At 40.6% G+C, this 21,915-nt stretch overlaps 1 protein-coding gene across 1 annotated transcript in view; it reads left to right on the plus strand.

Annotated features, from left to right (window-relative positions):
- The window catches only part of ush2a (Usher syndrome 2A (autosomal recessive, mild)), a gene marked incomplete at its 3' end in the record, with an annotated part of 180,403 nt that overhangs the window by 72,449 nt on the left and 86,039 nt on the right, over positions 1-21,915 (plus strand). The window contains exons 30-45 of the mRNA XM_084541903.1: positions 1,098-1,224; positions 1,800-1,901; positions 3,299-3,487; positions 3,967-4,097; positions 4,179-4,458; positions 4,931-5,155; positions 5,596-5,676; positions 7,244-7,432; positions 8,946-9,086; positions 10,071-10,146; positions 10,514-10,599; positions 12,530-12,689; positions 15,917-16,079; positions 16,192-16,339; positions 20,037-20,194; positions 21,403-21,550. Coding sequence (XP_084398029.1) covers positions 1,098-1,224; positions 1,800-1,901; positions 3,299-3,487; positions 3,967-4,097; positions 4,179-4,458; positions 4,931-5,155; positions 5,596-5,676; positions 7,244-7,432; positions 8,946-9,086; positions 10,071-10,146; positions 10,514-10,599; positions 12,530-12,689; positions 15,917-16,079; positions 16,192-16,339; positions 20,037-20,194; positions 21,403-21,550 — 2,404 coding nt within the window. The remainder of the gene's footprint in view (positions 1-1,097; positions 1,225-1,799; positions 1,902-3,298; positions 3,488-3,966; positions 4,098-4,178; positions 4,459-4,930; positions 5,156-5,595; positions 5,677-7,243; positions 7,433-8,945; positions 9,087-10,070; positions 10,147-10,513; positions 10,600-12,529; positions 12,690-15,916; positions 16,080-16,191; positions 16,340-20,036; positions 20,195-21,402; positions 21,551-21,915) is intronic.

Raw genomic sequence — 21,915 nt, forward strand, 5'->3', positions numbered from 1 at the left:
CCAGGCAGGTGATTGAGATGGGTGTGTTTACACGTATGTGTAAGTTGGGGGGGGGGGGGGGGGAGGTGGTAAATAGACTCCTCCTCTCTTGTCTTGTTAAGTAGAGCTGTCTAGCTAAGGTAGTAAAGATGTCAGAAGCTGATATACTCTGGCATTCATACATTTATTGATCTCATCATTAAATCTTCATCACCGCATGTGTGTCTGTGTATGTGTGTGTGCATGTACTCGTTACTCTTGTTTTACTACATTACTCTTTGCCTACTTGCTAAAAGCTGATCACAACAATGATGTCATACTTAATAGGTCGCAAAAAGCCCTGTAACAACACTTTGATGATTATATGTGCATGTTCGTGTCCTTTCCAGGCTGGTGTGTGTGTGTCATGTGTGTCACAGATCCTTAATGTCTAACCTTGCTGAAGTGATCATTGTAAGTAAGCATGCCTGATTGCACTGTGATTTGAAAACTGTCTCTTTTGAGCCAAGGGTCATGGATTTACTTTACTGATTATTATACGACACATACACCTATGGGCAGAGTCAGGAAAGAAGTAAGAGTCAGTGGCTGTCTTCACACCATTAATTTACACAGATCAGCCATAACATTAAAACCATTCACAGGAGAAATGTCTGGACCTGGCATTCATGTGGATATTACTTAGACATGTACCACCCACCTAGACCAGACCAGGCAACCCCACCCTGAAGCAATGACACTCCTTGATGGCAGCAGCCATCCCCAGCAGGATGCAGCCTGACACAGGCACACACACAAAAACAGTTTAGAAATGACTGAAAAAACAAATTCTCTCGATCCCAAACTGATCAAGTATCTGTGGGATGCACTAGAACAAGCCTGATCCACACAGGCCCCTCCCTTAACCCATAGGAACCAAAGGCCCCCACTAACAACATTATGTTGCCAGACACCACAGGACACCCTCAGAAGGCCCGTGTCCATTCTCTGATGAGTCACAGCTATTTTGGAGGCACATGGGAGACCGACACAATATTAGGAAGGTGGTCATAATGTTATGCCTGATCTGTGTATATGTGTTTAAATTTGTGCATGCATTGTGGTTCTATGTCTTGCAGGGCTCAGCAGTGGCTGTGAGTTTACAGGGTGATGGGGGGCGCCGCTACAATGATGGACAGTGGCACAGCATCACAGCAACGCGGCGAGGGGCCGTGGGAACAATCGTTGTAAACAATCAATACCGAGGTAACTCTTCTCATATTCATACTGACCACTGTGTGTATCTGCTCTGTGTGTGGGTGTGTGAGTGTTAATGTAAGTTTATTACGCTCATCTACACAAGCAAGGATGTACACGTGGGCATAGACTAACAATAATATGTGTGTGTGTGTGTGTGTGCTTCTATGTATGTAAATCCCCCAGCTCCGCATGGAGGTATTAGCTAGGTTAATCCCAGCCATTCAGTGTATGATGAGAAAAATACTGCTTCACACATGCACGAAGACACTTAAGTTCCTCAGTTGTTCTCAGATACGTTATTCATGTTTTCTTCCTGTGTAAATCTGGAAAGATTTCCATTAGTATAACCCTTCTTTTGTGTCACTCCTCTTTAGTATCTCTTCTTTAGTGTCTCTTTTTCTTTCTGTCTTTTTTACAAAGTTTACTCCCCTCCTTCGTTTATTGTTTTTCAATTTATTGCAGTGGGTCCTGTTAATTTTTGTTCCTGAATGCTCTTTAATATTCAAACTATACCTCTCCCTTTATTCCACACTTTCCGTTGCTTGTGAAACGTTTAACACCTCTACTACTACCACCACCAGGACTTGCGTCAGCTTCCAGTGGCAGTACTATTATTGGTGAGAACTCAGGGGTGTTTATTGGAGGGCTACCTGAAGATTTTAATCTACTGAGAGAGGATTCAGGTAAGTCTCCACCAGTTTTTTGGTTGGCATTTGGTTGGTGAAACATTGCGTGTCTGTTTGTCAATGTATATACTCCTTCTCCAAGATGGAAGTTGAGTTTAAAAACAACTCTTTAAACTCTTTTTTCCATAAAACTGGCAGTGGTACTAGGCGTGCTCTGTTCTTATCAGTTATAGGGCCTGTTCAGACCTTGCATTAAGGTCCGATCTGGGCAGTCCAATTGTGAGTAACCAGCTATAGGTACCTGTGTTTGGACCTGGCATTAAACATGCGTCTCTAGATCCGATCACGGTTTCGCGCTCTGTATGCAAATAAACCCCAACATCATCTGGGGCGTAGTGGAATATTAGCTGATGTCTCTAATGGATCTCTACCGCTGCTCCAGAAACGAGGACAGCGCTGTTTTATGCGCGCGTCATGACTTACACAAAGTTTTCATACTCACCGTAATCTCTGGTAAAAAAGGTAAATAAAATCTGTGATTAAGGACTTAATCTCCTCATACATCAACATGCATCAATAATTAACCCAAAATCACACTTGTGTACTCATATTAATGCTTTCATTTACTTAGATGTATTTATTTTTTAGTTAGTTAACAAGTACAAGTACAAGGGCAGAATATTTTAAAAGGCTCTCATTACTAATAGACAAACATCACTTACGGTGCTTTTTTATTTTTAGGCGATGAGTAGTAATAGCAGCAGTGTGTTTTTTCCTGAATGAAGGAGGCAAAACTCAGCTTACGCAGGAGCACCCTCGTTGAATGTAGGCAGGGATGCATTGCGTTCACACTACCAAAGCAGTGCGGGCACATGCAACCCAGACCACCTCCTAATGTAGTCAGAGATCAGATCTCTCAAATATGATCTCGGTGCATCCTGGGGGTGGTCACGCCTGTCTTGTATGCTGGCCACTTGCGATCGAATAGCCCAGATTAGAACCAAAAGCAAGGTCTGAACAGTTTATTAAAGGATTGAGATCCATGGAGTGTAACCCTTTGTCTCTTGATTGAGGTCCAGCTTCACTACTACTTAACTGATTTCCTGCCGTCATAAAATGAAATGCATATCCGAAATGCTTTGCAAATTCCAAAAACACAAACTCATTAATGGAAAATGCAAATGCAGGAGCCACACCTCAAGTGAGCAGACTTTATTTCCTGTACATGTGGAAAAGGTAAGTTTTTGCTAGTTGAGCTTTGTTGTTTTAATGTTTTTATTTGTTTTATTGCTTCGGCATATGTATTTTTGTTTTTCAAATCAGTTTTTCAAATAAAGTGTTTCAGATGTGCATTTCATTCAACCCATAGTGCAGTGCATTTAGGTCTCACAGGCTCCATACAATTGCCACTGCCAAGCAAAATTCTTGTTTTTTATTCTTCTCTGTCCTCCCAGGAGAGGCCCAGCTGGTGCAACGGGGCTTCTCTGGTTGCCTCAGAGATGTGAGTTTTAAGATGGCTGACAGCCCCTCAGAGGAATGGCAACTTCTGGACTGGACAAAGGCCACAAAGAAGTCAGCAGTGTATGAAAGCTGGGAAGGATGTCCTCTTCAGACAATGGAAGGAGCCCATTTCCTGGGTCATGGTAGATTCTTATTGACTGTTTCTTTATTTATGGACATTACTGGAGATTATGTGCAACCATTGCACAATTCATAATAAAGTGATACATAAACATTGTAATATACAGTATAATAGAACAGCAGCAGAAACAAAAAGCCATGTAAAGTTTCAAGCTGTGTTCAGAGCCAACTTTCAGTTATTTTCAGTAGCGCTAATACAGTGGCATCCCCGTATATCTTAATAAGATGCTTGGTGCTGATGTTGGTCTTAATGAGACTGTTTCATGTTGATAAATATGATGATATGTTAATTGGCCTCTGTGTGAAAGATCAGGGTCATTAGTGTACATTTCCTCTACTACTGCTCATCCAATCTGTTATTTGCCTGTTACTTGAACGTATGATGGCACATTTTAACACTTAAAAAATGTTACACATTTTAATGTTGATGCATGTTCTCCCGGAAAAAATGTCATGCATTAGTCTTTCCTCTTTGTTTCAGGTTACTTGGAGTTGGGCTCAGGTTTCTTCAGTGGAGGACAGGACTTTGACATTTCTATGGAATTCAGAACAGACCAACTCAATGCGCTTTTGCTCTTTACATACAACACGCAAACTCAAGAGTTTATGCTGGTACGCAAAGAAACATATTTAAAATTTGTGATCCTAAATAAAAAATACTGAACTGAATTTGTTTATTGTTATGTGTTTTAGGTGGAGCTTGAAGCCGGGCTCCTGTCCTTCGTTCTTTCCTCTGAAGGTCATGTGATTGAACTCAGCATGTGGGTGGGGCTTAGCTACTGCGATGGAGACTGGAAACAGTTGTCATTGGCAAAACGCGGCTCCCTCATCTCTGCTGAAGTCAATGACTGGGCAGAGGAAACAAGGGGAGTGGGAGGAGCAGCGAGGCTGAGAGTTGATTCACCGTTATACTTGGGGGGCGTGCCAGCAGAGCTCATGCATCCTGCACTGGGCAGCCGAAGTCACAAACACGGTGAGATATACTGTATAGTGTTTGCATGTCCCCCATTTCCTGCTGCCTGTCATTAACTTCCTTAATAGCCTCTATTTTTAGTTTTCTTCTTAGGTGTTAAATAATTGAGAGTATAAGTGTTTGCAGACTGTTTGCTTCAGTTGTCTGTCAAGAGAAGCTTTAAATGAACTGACCAAGGATCATAGTGAATATATTGTGTTTGCTGACAATGAACTAAAACATAATAATAATATAATAAATTCAACTTACTTTCAAGTATATTGGTGGCTTAATTGTGTGTCACAAAAATGAATTTGATGTATGAGGCTCAATATGCAAGTCGAGGACAATCATGGCTATTTAAACAATGAAAAGTGCGAACTGCAACAGTTTTCACATGAATAAGAGGAACTTTTCTCTCTTCGTTTGACCTCTATTCTCTCTTTCTCATTTTTTCCTTTCTACTCTCTTTCTCCTCTCCTCCCTTTCACAGGCCTAGGAGGTTGCATAAGGGGTCTTACAATACGAAGTGATGAAAGAAGCCCTCCTCTCAGTCAAAGTGTTAATCTCTCTGTTGCCTCACGTCGTTCTGTAAGAGTCTACTTAGATGGCTGTCCTACCAGCGAAAGTCGGTACAACTGCAGAGGAAATGATTCAGTGCTGGTGCATAGTGGGAAAACAACACAAGCAACAGATTCTAGTCTGCAGCCTTTCACTGGTAACAAAATATTACTGTGCATAACACTTCACTAATACACTATAAATCACTTTGGAAACACTTCAGTAATGAACCTTCCTCAAACACAGGATGTTACACTGATGCTCCTGTCAGACAGTCAAAAGGACATTTAATAAACAAGCCTATGTTTCAACAGTGTCATTACTATACTACTATATGTAGTACTTACTGGTATATCATACTGGGTTAATACACACATACTGTATGTACTTTACACTTTATTCTGCAACATTATACGTCCATGTATATTTTTGCTTCTGGTTATAACATTGTTGCTGAGAAAGCATGGTACATGTTTTGTGAGCACTGAAATACATTCTCAACTAATGTGTTTCATCTGCATCTCCCTTGTCTCATGTGTACCCCAAACCCTTTTCTCTTATGTATGTGCAAACAAATGCACACACTTTTCTTTTTAGAGTACTTGTACCGATATGTGGCCTTGGCTGCAGGAGGCTGGGCAGCAGGACCGTGGCAGAGGGGGCGCAGCCGAGGCAAAGGTATGTGTGTGTATTATCTGAGAACAGACAGATATGATGATGATAACAATAATACACGTGTGTGTGTATGTGTGTGTTTGTTGTGGGATTAGAAAACTTGCAAACAAAATGTTTAATGTGCTCTAATTGGGGTTCACTCACATATTTTTCAACACGTAGTATACAGTCCATTCCCTTTGTTGATTTTGTTTCTCTTTAATCTTAAGACATTTTGCATGTTAAAGCAGCCCTATCTTGTACAGTATGTGAGACTTATCCAAAGCCAGTGATATTACATGTGCCTGGCGGTATGAGAGATTGATAAGGCCTCTATAAAGGGCATCACAGTAAAAGGCTGTTAACCCAGAATGGCCTGTGTGGTCCCTTGTGTAATATAAAGCTGCTCGTTAGTAGTGAACGATACAGTGGTAGGTCTCAGTACGCCATGCTATGGCTGGAGAGAGCTATGGATGAGAGGGAGGGAGGAAGTGCTAAAACATTAAAAACTGAAGGGGGGGTTGAAGTGCAAGGAGTCAAAAATTGTAAGAACGAAAGGAATGGACACAAGAAGGGAAGATATTGGAAATGGAAAAATATTCAAGGTGAGTGTGTAATGAAGGGAAGAAGAGAAAACATTAAAACTAGAAGGCATAGCAGTGGTTGAAATTGAGAGGTAAGGTGAGAAAGGAAGCAAGGAAAAAGGAAATTAATGACTGGCTGAATAAAAACAAAATGGTCACAGGAAATAGAGCATGACGCAACTCCTCAGTTCTGTGCTGTTTTATGACTCAGACTAAACCAAAAGAACATCGCAGCTAAATTCTCAATTGAATGAGATCAGTTGAAGACAAAAGGTTGATGGCATTTATTAAGAAATTGTACACAGAATGGCAAGGTCTTTAAATGTGAATCTATCATTTGTCTCTGTTCCCCTTGTGTTTAAAGAGTTTGCACTGACGGTCTGCTTATCCAAGGACTAAGTCCCAGTTTAGTGTGGGTTGGGGACAGATGTAAAGGAAGATGAAAAGATCAATGTAGACAGAAAACAAAGGTGGTTGCGAGGCAGTAAGATCGACAGAGACAGAGAAGGAGGGGGGAGATGGGCCATCCTGCTGCTGATGGTGTCAGAGGGAGAAATAAGGGGAGTGCTACAGAGAAGGAGGGAGGCTGATTGCTTTGAAATATGGCCCAGAATGAATGGCCGCCTGTATTAAATCAGTGCTGAAAAAGTTACTGCTCTCATAAATACTATTTATGCTAATGGTGAGGTATGATTTACTGGGCCTATTAAAACACAGAGAGATGGGGAATGCTTTTTCTTTAATCTCATGTGCTCCTGACCTGTTGTTTTGCTTTTTATCATGTATATTTTCCCATTTAACTTTAATTTTTTATATTTGTTCAGACACTTGTTTCTCTTTTATAAACTCTTTTATTTTTTTCTGTCATTCTTTGATTCTTTTATTTGGTGTATTATGTATTGCTTTAAAATATCACATGTAGTTGTTTTATTAGTTTCCACCATATCGTTTTTTTTTTTTTCTCTTCTCCTCTCCTCTCATTTTGCCTCCTTCTTTCTCATCTCTAGTTCCTCGGTCTATACCACCCCCTACGACGGTGCAGAGCTTCAGCGGCTTCAGTGCCAAGGTGAGCTGGGTGCCACCCACTGGTGACTTCAGAGGGCTCATTGACAGATATGAGCTGAAGGCCTACAACAGTGACCATCCGGAAGTACCACCTATCAAAACCACATACCTGGCTAATGGAAATTTCACAGGTAAAATATACTTTATGTTGTGTGATTTAACTTTTTTTCACTCCTTGCAATCCTTTTTACCTCTTGTACTGGTTCCATTTGACTTTCCTGCTGCATTCTTGTGAAACCTGCGTGGACATTTTGGTTCTTACTGAAAACACATTTTCACTGCCTTTTTCACTTACTTCCGTCCCATCTTAAATACAAACACACATACACGCACACTGTCCCAGGCAACCCTGTTAATGTCTCCTTGGCTAGTCCCCAGCTTTAGGAGACTGTCTCCATTTGGAACAAGACACTCAGGACTACCCCAATGATGTCATAGCCTGGCATCGCTCCCTTTCTCTCTCTCTCTTTCTCTGTTGCTCACTTTTCATTCTTTCCTCTCTTCCTCTTTTATGATGATGATGTCTGCTTCCGCTGCTGCTATTCGTCCCCCCTTTTTCCAGTCTACCATGTCTCTAGGCAAATATGAAGATGAGCTCCCTGTCTCTGTCTTCCTCCGTGTCTCTTTGGCTCCTCCTCATTCCCTCCCTCCTTCTCTTTGCCAGACATTAAGTCCAGCGTGATAAGGCTTCTTCTTAATTTATGATGGCCTCGACACCTGACTGCAGAATTACACCAATGGCTAAAAAACACAGAAAGCAAATGAGGGTGTAATGGCAACGGAGTGGGGCCCTGGCCCCTAATTGAATTAAAAGACATGGTAACAGTGAGAGACTGCAAAAGGTAGAGAGAGCGAGAAAGAGAGACAAGTACAGAGTGATTGGTCACTGAAGGTGGGGAGAGTTGGAAGGGGTGGAAGAGAGGAGGGGGGATGTAAAAGAGTGATTTAGGAAATACAGAAAGCAGCGGAGAGGGCCAAGACAGCTAGGACAAAAAAACATCAGAGAGAGACGACTGAAGCTTTACAATTAGAATAGACTCTCGTTGTTTGCCAAACACAGCAAATTTGCTTAGCAACAGCAACACATAGAAGCAAGTGGAGAATTCAAATCGCACTGATGAAGCATATTGATACAGACTTCAGAAACGCACTGAACACAACTAAAGAGTCAGTAAAAGGTATTTGATGGCCGTGGGTGCTCAGTGGTTTAGGCTCTTGGACATCGGATTGTCAGGTTTTCTGTCCCATCATCACCAGTCTGACGCTGTTGGGCCTTTAAACAAGACCGTACACCCAGTCTGTATCATGTGCTCTGACTGTATCTTCCTGACAAGCCTTCCTCCCTGAATTTGTGCTTTAATGTAGATGTCACAAATAAAGGTTTCACAAAGGTTTGTTCATTTTGTTGGGTAAGACATGGCTTTAACCACAGAGATGTTAAAAGGTTCCCATTTTTCAAGTCATCCTTAAAACAGCACTGACAGACCCATGTATATATTGTTAATGCGAACTGAGACATATAGCTGATTTGGCAAAGTGGTGTCTTAGCAAGTGGTCATCTTTCAAAGTTATTATTTATTTTATAAAATCCCCTCGGTGGGTGTTCTCTGTTTAGCTTCATCTCTTGTCGTGTTCATGCTCTAGGTGTGCTGTCAGGTCTCACTCCATCCACTCGGTACATTGTCACTGTAAGTGCCTGTACTCCTGTTAGCTGCACCGAGAGCCTTTACAATGACAGCGGTGATGATGATGATTTGAGATCAAGTCTCACAACCCCGGAGGAAGGTAACAATCACACACACACACACACACACACACACCCATCCACTCATGAATAGAACGTCTATTTGTCTCTGTGCCTACCAGTGAGGTTAATTTAGGACTGTTTCTGCACGTGGACACACAGAGACACTTCTAAACACACTTAGACACTCTCATGCCGTCTCCATAATGAGATGTTTGGCTCTTAAGAAGAGAGAAGAGGAGCGGCCAGACAAGAAAGAAGGACAATCCAGAACTGAATAAACAAAAGCAGGAACGTAGAATGGATGTAAAAAGAGAAATGATAGCACAGAAAAGACAAATGGCACATATTTGCATATTTCTCATCTGGGACGTCATGAAGGAAAGAGCAGAAGAAAAGAAGAAAGTGAAGAGGAAAAGATTATTCTTCATACCTTAGTCACTACATTAATCTGTGTTGGACTAACTGGCCTTGTTGGGGAGATAATGTGACGGCAGGGGTCAGTACAGAGACAGCAAAAATCAATCCAAAGTAAAAGGAAAAAACAGATTACTGTATTGATTCTCACCGAGCACACTTAAGACAGGGAACCGTGTTAGTCAGACTGGAAGAAACTGTTTAAAACTCTATTGCAGAAAACTATATTTGTCTTTTACATGCACAAATCTTTCAGTACACGTAGATTCTTCAACATAATGTCATGAATTTTTATTTCTTCTTCTCCAGTGTACCGTCTTTTTAGCAGGAACAGCTGCAGAAAGCTGTGTCTGTGTCTTTATGCCATATGAAATTCAATGAATTATTAATTTGTCACATTTGATGCTACAGTCCTATAAATTTAACAGTTTAATTAATTGATTCATTTGATTAACTAACATGTTAATATTTATAAAAATCTGTTACCTGTTCCCATCACTATTAATGACTAATTTTCTTGTTTTTCTAGTATGTGTTAGAGAAAAGGACTGGACTTTCCTAATTCCTTCCATTTCCTAACATATATTTTTCTTTTCCTACAAATTCAGCTCCAGATGCTGTCTCTCCTCCAGTGGCAGATGCTTCCCCCACTGCTCTCAATGTTTCCTGGGAACCTCCCGCAAGGTAACACACTACAGTGTCTCACCTATCTTTGCTGTCACATCCAAACTACTTGATTAAGTTAGTTGTTGATAATGTGTAACTTGTAAATGCAATCCTGATCCTCTATAATGGAACATTTACTTGCATGTTATGATAAATTAATTTCTACATACGTTTTCAGTATCATTTTCTTACTAGAGAATAATGTATGTGTTTTAGTAAACTGAATCATATAAACATAATGTTCAGCAAGAACAGTGTCCGGTTCCATTTGCAATACCTTTTTTCATCTTGAACACACTGTATACTGTCATTTAATGTCAGAATACTCCCTGTATTATATAACATCCCAACATTGCCCTCATTTGGCTTTTTGTTCCAACGATAGGCCCAATGGAGGCATTACAGAGTACCTCCTCTATCACAACAACCACATGGTCTACAGAGGGAAAAGCAGACAACACAGGATCACTGGTAAAGAGGAGAAAATGTGTGTGTGTTTGTTTGTGCGTGCTACAGAGTAGCTGTGACTGTGGAGCGATGGGGCCTCGGTGTAAAGAGAACGGGAAGAGTGAAGAAAAGCAAAATGGAGTGGGGGATTAGCATTTGAAAGGGGAAAGAGTGTCTCAGTCCTTACCAAGGGAATAGCACTTTGAAAAAGAAGGCTAAACACACACACATGAAAATGAAGCGGCGGAGAAACAAAGAAAACTAAACATTAGCGCACATGCATACACACAATTTGCTTTGAAAGCTCCCACTAAAGAGACCTAAAGAAGGTATGAAATACATGTCACACCACTGAGACTAGAGCGCTGCAGCAGGATGCAAATAGATACACACAAACTGATGCACAGAGAGAAGACACAAGACACAGACACCATGTACACAAACTCACACGCAAGCACATACTCAGGAGAGTCATCCTACATGACATTTCATAGATTATGACTTAGTTTGATGTTACCCGCACACTCATACAATGATGAGCTAAACATCACACTGCCCAACAGTGTACGTCTGTGTCTTTGTAAGTTAATGAAGGCTTGAGAGCACATATCATCCACGCTGGGTTAATAATGCAGAGTGTCTGATGTTCACAGTGATTGGGAGGATTATGGACGTAGTAATTATACAGTATGTGCAAGAATAGATTGTTACAGAGACTGAGATTGCAATATTGTGACAGATGGAGAATAGTTTTGAAACAGAGACAGACACTTAGAGAGGAATAACAGTCATTACAGTGTTTAAAGGAGGGAGAGGTGGAGAAATCAGGGGATTTAAGAGTTAATGGTGTCTGGGAAGGTTCTCAGTTGTCCAGATTATGGCATATCCAAAAAAACAAGCTGAAACAAGGGCAACTGGAGTTGTAGGATCTCTTGAAGACACTTCACCACTCATCCAAAGAGCTTCTTCAGTTCTTAAAGGCTGGTGGGCAGTTGGAGTTCATGTATGTGGACGACACCTGCGTTAAAATTAAAACACAGGAGGTGGAAGCTTTAACACAACACATCAATGCAGTGGACACTAACATCAAGTTATGTGATTTGGCCTTTTTAGACTGTACAGTGCATGCTGACAAAGCCAGGAGCCTCAACAAAGCTGTACCCACAAGGACAGCAGAGTAATTAGAAGGAGCAATAACACATCAAACAAATACTCGGAACATGTGGATATCCAAACTGGGCTTTTGACAAAAGCACAAAAAGATATCTCAGAATGGACAGAGAACAGAATCCCTTATGTGGCTGTAGTATCGGAGAAAGTCAGAAGAATTTTCTATAAGCGGCACACCCTGTTCACTTCAGACCCAGTAACACACTGAGGTGGACACTTGAACACCTCAAAGACAAAACACCTTGGCAAAAACATTAGGAAACAAAATGCAACCCATTCACAAACGCTTGACTGAACACAGGAGATCCAGCTCAGGCCAGGATTCAGCTGTCCACCCACACCTGAAGGACAAAGGACACTCCTTTGAGGACAGCTCCTTACACATTTTAGCCAGAGAAGACAGATAGTTTGAAAGAAGAGTAAAGGATCCCGTCTTTGTAAAATGGGAAAACCTCTCTCTGAACAGGGGATGTGGGCTGACATATAATCTGTCAACAGTCTTAACATCTTTGGCTATTAATGGTGCGTTACAGTACCATTCACTGACGTAGAAAAACAGGATTAAAAAAAGATTCCTCCAGTTACAGGTCAGTATTTGGTTGCTAACAGACCTAAGTTATGAGTCTCAGGTGGGCAACAATCACAAATATTCCAAGGAAAAAAAAAATGTAAACACCACCAGTCATTTTTGATATAAATTAATAGTGTAATTCAAGGTCTGATTATTGTGTTTATGTGTATTTTTCTGTATCTCTCTATATATATGCTTCTGTTTGTGTTTCAGGTCTTGGTATCTACACCACCCATGTCTTGATACTGAGTGCATGCACTTTAGCGGGCTGCACCAACAGTTCACAAGTTACAATGCTGACCTCTCAGCTTCCTCCTGGGCCTCTACAAGCACCAACTCTTACCCTGCTGGACTCCCGGACTATTTTTGTAGAGTATGTGTGCTCTCACAAGTGTTCTGCTTATCTAAACACTGTACATATAGTCACGGAACTGTCATCAGCAGAGAATAGTGTTATAGGTTCATGTAGCACAAGTGGGATGGGGAACACACACAGTACATTGATTTCTGGCTTATAACGCTGTATGACCCAACACACAACCATGCCAACCTAGACCAGACCAGGCACCCCCACCCCATAGCAATGGCACTCCTTGATGACAGAAGCCATCCCCAGCATGATACAGCCTGACATAGACACAGACACAAAAACAGTTTAGGAACAACTCCAAAAACACCACAAGGTGTTGACCTGGCCTCCAAATTCACTAGATCCCAAAATGATCAAGTATCTGTGGGATGATCCACAGAGGACCCTCCCCTCAACCCATAGGACCCAAATTCCCCCACTAACAACATTCTGTTACCAGACACCACAGGACACCCTCAGAAGGCCCATGTCCGTTCTCTGATGAGTCACAAATATTTTGGAGGCACAAGGGAGACCTACTTAATATTAGGAAGGTGCTCATAATGTTATGCCTGTAGGTCAGGTGTACAAATCTGACTAAAATACAATGTGGAAAAAGCAAGTCTGTTAACATACCTGAAAATGATTAGTTAAAAATGATACAAAGTCAAGATGTATTATTCCTATTTATTTGTATTTCCTGAGTTCTTAAGGACAGAGAACGATTCAGAGTCTGGCCTTCAGCAGTTGTGTTAACTGTCCAGTATAGTCTTCTGACCTTTCACCTCTAGAAAGAGGGGACGATGGAAGACAGGTTTCTATCAGCTTCATGTATCAAATATTTTAAATAACTCCATTACAAAAGGGACCAGAGTTGTTGTACTGCCAAGTGTTTTTTTTTCCCCCTACAAAAGATCTTGTGCAGGCTCTTGTAAAAGTTTGTACACATGCATATGTAGTCTCTAGACAGCACTAAAATGAAATGTGTAAAGATGTAATACATCAACCACAAGAGTACTCCTGTCTGTAGAACAGGGAAATACCATCATATCTTGAGTCTTTAAAAAGCCTTTGAGCAACATATTCACCAGGTGTGGGAAGGTTGCGTATTGCCTTGTTAGCAGATTGGTAATAGGGAGAGGTTGAGAGATCATACCTGGTCAATACCGCCGTGTTGTCTGTGGGAAAAGTGGAGACAATGGGAGACAGAAAGAGAGAGAGAACAAATAAGAAAAGTGTGAAGAGAGACAAAGAGAAAGTGGGCAAGAGAAGTGTTGAAAGATTTAAAGGAAGGAATCTTGGTACAAAATGTCTGAAAAATGTCTAAAAGGAAATGGCATAAAGTATGTGAGAGGCTCAGGCTGAGAGATGCTGAGAAAGGTTGAGGTAGGCTTCAGGATATAAATAAAAATAATACCAGCAGATTTATTCCCTGCCCTCACAATAAAACACATTCATACACAAACAAGTAGATGCAGGAACACAGGAATACTACATTGAAAACCTGATGAGACTTGATGTGTTCAGGACAGAGTCAGAAGGATAAACTAAAACAAACCGAGGTAAATCTGCATTGGGATTGGATTTTTATTCCATTATTATTAGTGACTATTTGATGCCGCTGATGCTGTTGAATTGAGTGTGCAATGTTGAGAAAGACAGAAAGACGTTGCTGAAGGCAGTTTGACTGTGATGCAGATCTCAAGCCTTAACATTTAACGTTCTGTGAAAGCACACCCTGCTTCACACTTTTAAAACCAATGGTTTTCTAAAACCATTACCGCGGTGAATTATGTTACAGATTATTACAACTCCCCTTTGATTTAGATTTTCAAAAGTGGACATACATCACACTGCCAATCGACAGCATATAAATCTTATAATAGATGTGATAGATTAGCCAGGGTGGCTAATTGTGTGCTAACACACACTCATCAGTCATTCAAAAACTGGCTTCTAATGGGAGTAACCAAGAAGGGAATCCATCACTTTTTAAAATGGCCTCCCTCTGCTACCATGCCAGGAGGGTTGGACAACTCTCGGGAATTTGTTAGAATTGCAGAACAATTAATATTTAAAATATTTGGTGTTCCACTGTTCACAACCTATTTACCTCAAGTGTTTTTCTAAAAATCCTTATAATCAGAAACTCCATCAGACCGATGTCAGACATTTAACATCTCACCATCATGTATAAGTACGAATGACATCATCTTTATAAGGACAGTGGAAAACATAATAACAACAGTAAAATGTAGCATCAATTAAACAATGCGTGTTTAATTAGACAAAAACAGTTTCTTGAAACTTCTTCTTTACTGTATTGGCCTCCCTCTTTTTTGACAATTTATTACACCAACATATTCATGAATATTGTCTCTGGTCTCTTCCCTCTCTCTGGTGGGGATGACCTTCCTGCTCTAAATATAAAAAAGGAGAAACCTCCACCTGACAAATTAAACTGTGTGTCTCTTGTATAAGGCAGCGCAGCTTTGCATTTTGATTTCACCTGTTTGCTGATGGAAACACAGTGATAAAAGCACGCACCAGTGTGATTTCCTGATTGAACAAAAGGAGCGACAAAGAAGCACACATTTTACACTTTAAACTTCATTCCATGTTTCTCACAATTTTTTTTTAACCTTTCTTAAAGGAGCCTTTGTACAAACCTGTGCACGCACTATTACTATACTGTGCACACTTAGAAATAATAGAATATTTTCCAAAGTTTCACATAATAAAGAAGCTGGTGCATGCAACTGATGGCTTTCCAGCCATCGATGATCTTAATATATAGAATACTTGAAACAATCTAGCAGGCACTGAAGGAGAAGAGGGCAGCTATGTATGAATAAATGTAAAATATTTCATCATACTATTCTAATGTTAATATAAAATACAACTCATTTACATTTGCACTTCAGTGACTTAACTACACAGGCCGCTTGCATCACAATGAGGAAATATATCATCCGAAGCAGTGGACTGACTCTTTTGCGGTTTTTTCAGCCAATTAGAGTTCTGAGGTAGAGAATCTTGAATTCTGTCAGACCTTAATTAAACAGGAAACATTTTCTTTAATAGGAAAAAATGGGTAGATTTGGTTTCTTAATAACATTGGCTTAATATTGAATTTGAATGTTAAGTGGATACTGTTGCTATCGTGATAAATATAGTGTAACACATGTTGTCTCTATAATGGGAAGAGATGTTCTGGTGGTTAATTATTTTATTTTTCTCTTCTTTTCGAGGTGGTCACGTCCCTCTCAGATAAACGGCGTTTTGGAGTTTTATTCCATCTTCCTGTCACGTGACGGTGCCCTGCCTGTGTTGGCCTATAACAGCTCAGAACTTTTTGAAGACCACACACTCCGCAACCTCACTCCAGGAACAGCTTACACCGTCACTGTGGCTGTGAGTGCCTTAAGCCTTTATTCTTTTTTTTTTTTCTTTTTTTCTTTTTTAATTTGATCGTTATTATTTCATTTTAAATTTGCGTCATCACATTCATGTCCGTGCATGTCAGGCCTGCACAGGAGGCGGCTGTACATTAAGCCCCCCCAGCCAGGCTCAAACTGAGGAGAGCACCCCAGAGAATGTCTCTGCACCGCTGGTCACCCCTTTGTCCCCACGTGCACTCAACGTCAGCTGGACTCCTCCTGACACTCCGAATGGTGAGAGGGAACACACTTTCTCTTGCACAGATACGTAGCCAGTATATTTAAACGTCATCAGCAGTGACATTTAAATTAGAATGTTTCTATTTAATTTTTTTTTACAGTAACATAATTTGAAACCAATAAAAAATAATATTATGATGATGATAACTGGTTTCTAATGTCGCATAATGTGCGTTACAACTGAACAAACAGTATGTACAACTGAATACACTGTTGGTATTTACTGCAGCCCAGTTTATGAAAGAACTCATAGATACAAAGACTCGTACACAGGTCAAGGATGCTGTCCATGTTACTATGACACATGAGAACCTTTCCTTTTGTGTGATGGGAATCGGTTGAGTCTGCAAGAGACGGAGATAAAACAGACAGAGAAAGAGCAAAGACGGTAGCAGAAAGAGGAACTAAAAGGAGAAGGCATAAAGGGCTCGGAGAGAAAGGGGAAAGAGACAGAGACAGGGTGAGAGAACAAACAATTTGAGATCGAGACTAACAGAGGCCGGGAGTGAGAGGGCAGTGCTTCACCAAGCTCCTTTAAGTGGATGAAAAGTGCTCCCTTTTGACTGAAGAGAGAACTGCAGCCTGGAAGCACATTTACTCGCAGTGACTGCCTTACTTTCATGTTTCTCTGTTCTTTTTACCTTTTTCTAATTTACTTGCACCCATTTAAAATCTGATACACAAAACTGGGCCAAGGTATTTTTATGTATATCGGATATTCATTTGGAATCTGATTGATCTGGACTTCAGAGGTTCAAATTTGTCGAAAGAGCAGAGTGTAATCTAACTGCACAATAGAGTTATCTGTAATAAAAAAAACTCCTATTTCATGTACAGGTGATCCATAAACATTGTAACGTTGGAAGTCTTCTCTGTGCCACATCTTCCTTTCACGTTTAATTTACACAACTGTTTCTGCGTCCTGTTAAACAGAAATTATCTCAGTCAAATATTCATTCATTCATTTTCTGCAATTGTAATTTTGCTTGTCCTCTGGAGGGTCACAGGGGGGCTGGAGTCTATCCCAGCTGTCATTGGGCGAGAGGTGGGGTACACCCTGGACAGGTCGCAAGTCTATTGCAGGGCTCCAGTCAGATATGCAGTATATATATTAAATTTGAGGACAAATGGCACGTTTTTTAAATGCATTCAAATGGAAGTGGACCCCTAAAATACGGGGCATCCCCCATATGTAGGGGTTGAGTATGACTTCTACATCCTCGTTTGAGCTGGGGAAGACCTCTGTTGCATGTATTTCACCCAACTCTCTCTGCTGAATATTTGTACAAGCAACAGTAAGGATTTATCTAATAACAAAAATACAGTAAGAATAAATTAAACACACTATTATGGAAATGGAATTATTACTGTATAAAGTATTTAAAGTATATAAATCATTGTGTATCACATACAGTACGTCAAGTTATCAGATCTTACTTATGGAACAGTCTTCTTTTATATCTTACTAAAACTCTTAAAGGTATATAGAGTAGATTAATAACCACTATCACACAGTTGGTTTAAGCAGCTTTCTGTTCAGTTTTTTTCCACAGATAAAACGCTAAAATGAATTATGAAGGACTATGTTAACAAATAGTATGTCGCATGAAACCAAATTAATTAAGCAATGACAACCATCTGAGGATTTCCCACCCCATTTCACAGTCCCTTACGTGCAACACACCACCACCACATATTATCAAGTATTACTGTCATGCTCGTTAAAGAATGCGTAATTCCATGATATGTGTGTGTGTGTGTGTAATGTGAATCATGTGTGTTTTACGCTTAATGCCACATGAGTGCATTTTGCACCATAAACCCTGCGATGTGTGTGCATATTAGCCTGGATAAATTACTTAAAGCTTTTCTCATCTGATGACAGAAATTTATAACAAGGGAGACACTTAATCATGATTACCCGATTATCTCATGCTTAAAAAGCTTTAATTTTTGCTTAAAAAGAGAAGAAGAGCTCAGTGGCTTTTCCATAGACTCTTTTTTTCTTTTTTCTAAATGGAAGGCAACAATGAAGATGATGATGGTGATGGGTTCCAGAGGAGTGAGATCTTGTGTTATTTTCCCTCTCTCTCTCTCTCTCTCTCTCTCTCTCTCTCTCTCTCTCTCTCTCTCTCTCTCTAACTCTCCCCCCCTTCTCCCCAATTCCGCAGGGATTTGTGGGGGATAATCCTCTCGGGGATTAGGTCGGGGCAACACGCAGACAAAGAGGGGAAATAAGCCTGTTATGCATTCGCTGCTTCATTTCCCAACCTGTCTTTATTACAACCTATACTGATATGGGCTTATTCACGCACACAAGCACATACAGATGTCCTCACACATATACACACACGCTCTCACACGCATGTGATTGGCCACATTAAGAGCTTCCCAGATGTAGCTTGCGTCCGTGGGGTTTTTGTGTCTTCGTTTCCCTGATAGGTGTGTATATCTGTATTGAGCAATAATAAAACCCACACATGATTAAAGCAGAATAGACTCTTAGTTCTTAGCACTGATCTTTTGAGCCCCGTGTATGCATTTTTATTAAGGAAAAGCACATTTGGCACCGTACTGTTTCATTTTTTTTATTAGGTGGATGTAATATAATGTAATTATTGTGCTGGTGTATGTGTCTGCATGAGGAGGGTATGGACATGTGTGAGTTCCCATATAAATGTGTGTGTATATCATTACGTGGGTGTCCATGTGTCTGTTTGTGCGTGCACACCTATTTGCGCCCTCATTTGGTTGCATGTGTGTGAATGTTCACTCGAGAACCACTGTCCTTCTCAGGGCCTTTATCCTCGTAACGTCTATGGTTACATTTGTCATTTCACTGCTGTTTTCATCATTGGATCACTCTCGGACACACTGGCTGGCAGGTCTGGAGCCCCTAAGTCAGTTTTCATTTGCATTGTAATCCAGTGACCCAGGCTGCACCTCAATACAGCAAAGCTCACTTGGTGATTGTAATTTCTTCACAGTCTGGACACAGACCTGTTTTATACGAGTGACCCATGGAAGTAAAAAAAAAATTTTTGATTTCTTCTGAAAATGATCCCAAAGCAAAGTGAGAATTAAGACCAACACACAAAAACTACACTGGTTGTGGCCAAGCAGCAACCTCAGGGGGCTAATTTTTCGCGTTCATGACAACTGTACTAAGTGGGGATGGGTGGTTATTTAAATTATATTAAGGCTTATCGTTATGCATAATCTAGGATGTGTCCACTTTGAGTGCCAGTTATGTGCTGTTGCTGGCTGTCTAACTAGGTATCAATCCATCTCAGCTCAACTCACGCTCCAGCTCTCTGCCAATCTTTGAATTAGTGGAGGAGTCCAGCAGAATCAGGGTCTGCCAAGATGGTTGGTATTGGACGATACCGCCCACATGGAGCTTTAAAAATGCTCTTCAAGATTCTTACAGAGTCACAAAGTGATGAATTTAAATTAAAAATAAATGAATATCCAACATTTTCTACAGACATGTACCTTTTTGGTTTTATAGTTAGACTTCATATTGTGCTTGAATATAGGTGGTTCCTGGCAGGTCTACTACTACAGTCTATTAGCTGGAGGATTGTGTATGGTAACTTTTTTTGGGAGCAAGAAACAAATCAAAATCAAACTTTAGTCACTCAAGAGATGTGCCACATACATGTCGTAATTAAATTTGTCATTTTAACAGGTATTATAACAAGCTATGGTCTCTGGATGGATGGAGTTCTCATTCTAAACTCCAGTGCCTCCCAGAGGTTCTCCGTGGTGGAGGGACTTTCTCCATGGAGCCGGCACGTACTCAGACTGCAGGCCTGTACGGCACAGGGCTGTGGCAAGGGACCAATGGTCAGTGAATCTCTTACTGGTAAACACATGTGATGTGATCATTTGCTTTATGAAATAGACTTGACATTGTTGGTCATACTGACATCCATGATATTCTTTAATTTTTTGCTGTGAGTTTCAAAAATATTTTGCTTAGTTATGACAGAAATCTTCACAAAACAACTGTTGTTGGTTTCTACGATTTGTGCTATTTCCGCAATATTTTACTTCTATCCTGATGGTGATCTCAGAGTTGTAGCTTCATGTGTTGGATCTCCCTCACACGTGCCTTTATCTTGTTTCCTGCAGCGAGATTTCCGAGAAGATGCAGGAATTGTTTTTTAAACACAGCCCTAAAATATATGTTATTCTTTTCATCGATGCTAGGTATCTAGAGTAGCTTTGTTTAATTGCCTATTTGGTGAATTACATCAATCATATTATATCATGTGTTTTCATTAAGCATATAATTGCTTTGACTAACACAAAGAAAGGTGGGAATGCCTTCTCAGAGATGGACAGAATGTATGTGTGCTGTAGGTGTATGTGTCTGTGTGTGTCACTAGGCATCATAAAGGTGATCGATTCTCTCGGCTCAATAACGAGGGTTGGTGTGGCCACAGTGACATTTGGTAGGAAATGCCACTCTATGCTCAACGACATCTCTGACGACAGGCCATATTTTGGGGCATTTTTCCAATACGAACGCCATGTTTAGTCAAACGCCAGGAGAAGAGCTGACGCAGCATAAAAGGAGGAGAGCAGGGTGGGAGGAGGAGGGGGGGAACAGGAGGAAGAGATGAGAGGATGGGAGGAAAGAGGAAGAAGGGAGAGAGGGAAGGAGGAATGTTAGGGATAAAAGAGTGAAACAATGAGGACAGAGTAAATGGTCAGAGCAGAGGAGAAGGTAACTGGAGAGCGAGACAGGAAGAAATGAGACGGTCATAGACAGCGATAGTGGAAAGGGAGTAGGAGAAGAGGATGAGAGTGGATTGGGAGGAAGAAAATATGGAAGGAAGGTAGCAGGAGAAATATGGGAGAGAGTTAAGAAATTAGAGGCAGAGTTAATGCTGGCCAGGTGTGTGTAGCATAATTTTAAACAGTTATATCATAGAATCCCAACACCCTGATAATGATTCTTATTAAAGAAGGCAGATTTTATTTATTTTATTTAAGTATTAACTGCAGTCATTCTGAACATAAGTTTGTTTGTGTTTTGTTTTTTCCAGGTGGAGATGCGTACATTAGAAATGGCACCAGAAGGCCCTATACTGCTGGAACTGACCAATCAGAGCTCTAGATCGCTCCGAGCTCGCTGGACAGCCCCTCCTAGACCAAATGGAAACCTCAGCTACACACTGTACTACAAAAGCAAAGGTGAAATATAAAGCTATTCACTCTCTGTCTCACTCTTTCTCAGACTTATACACAAATAAAGGCATCATGTGAATATTACACCTTAATACACACGCAAGGCAGCACACCTGCATAAAAAGACAAGCTACACTTTCTTTGCACATATACTACTACTACTTGTTAAACATGCAGTACTTACTACGCAACAAATATCTAAAAACATGTTTTGCTTTTGCTTTTTGACTCTTCTCACTCTTTGAATTTATAAAACATTTCTGCACGAAAATGTAAGGTGTGCCTTAGAGCAAAAATTGCTGTGGTTACACATAGACTCAAGCACCTTGGGTGATGTTGCCAGTATAGATAACAGGGCTGAATCAAATAAT

This window comes from Chelon labrosus, assembly GCF_963514085.1.
Source record: "Chelon labrosus genome assembly, chromosome: 3".
NCBI classification, from domain to species: Eukaryota; Metazoa; Chordata; class Actinopteri; order Mugiliformes; family Mugilidae; genus Chelon; species Chelon labrosus.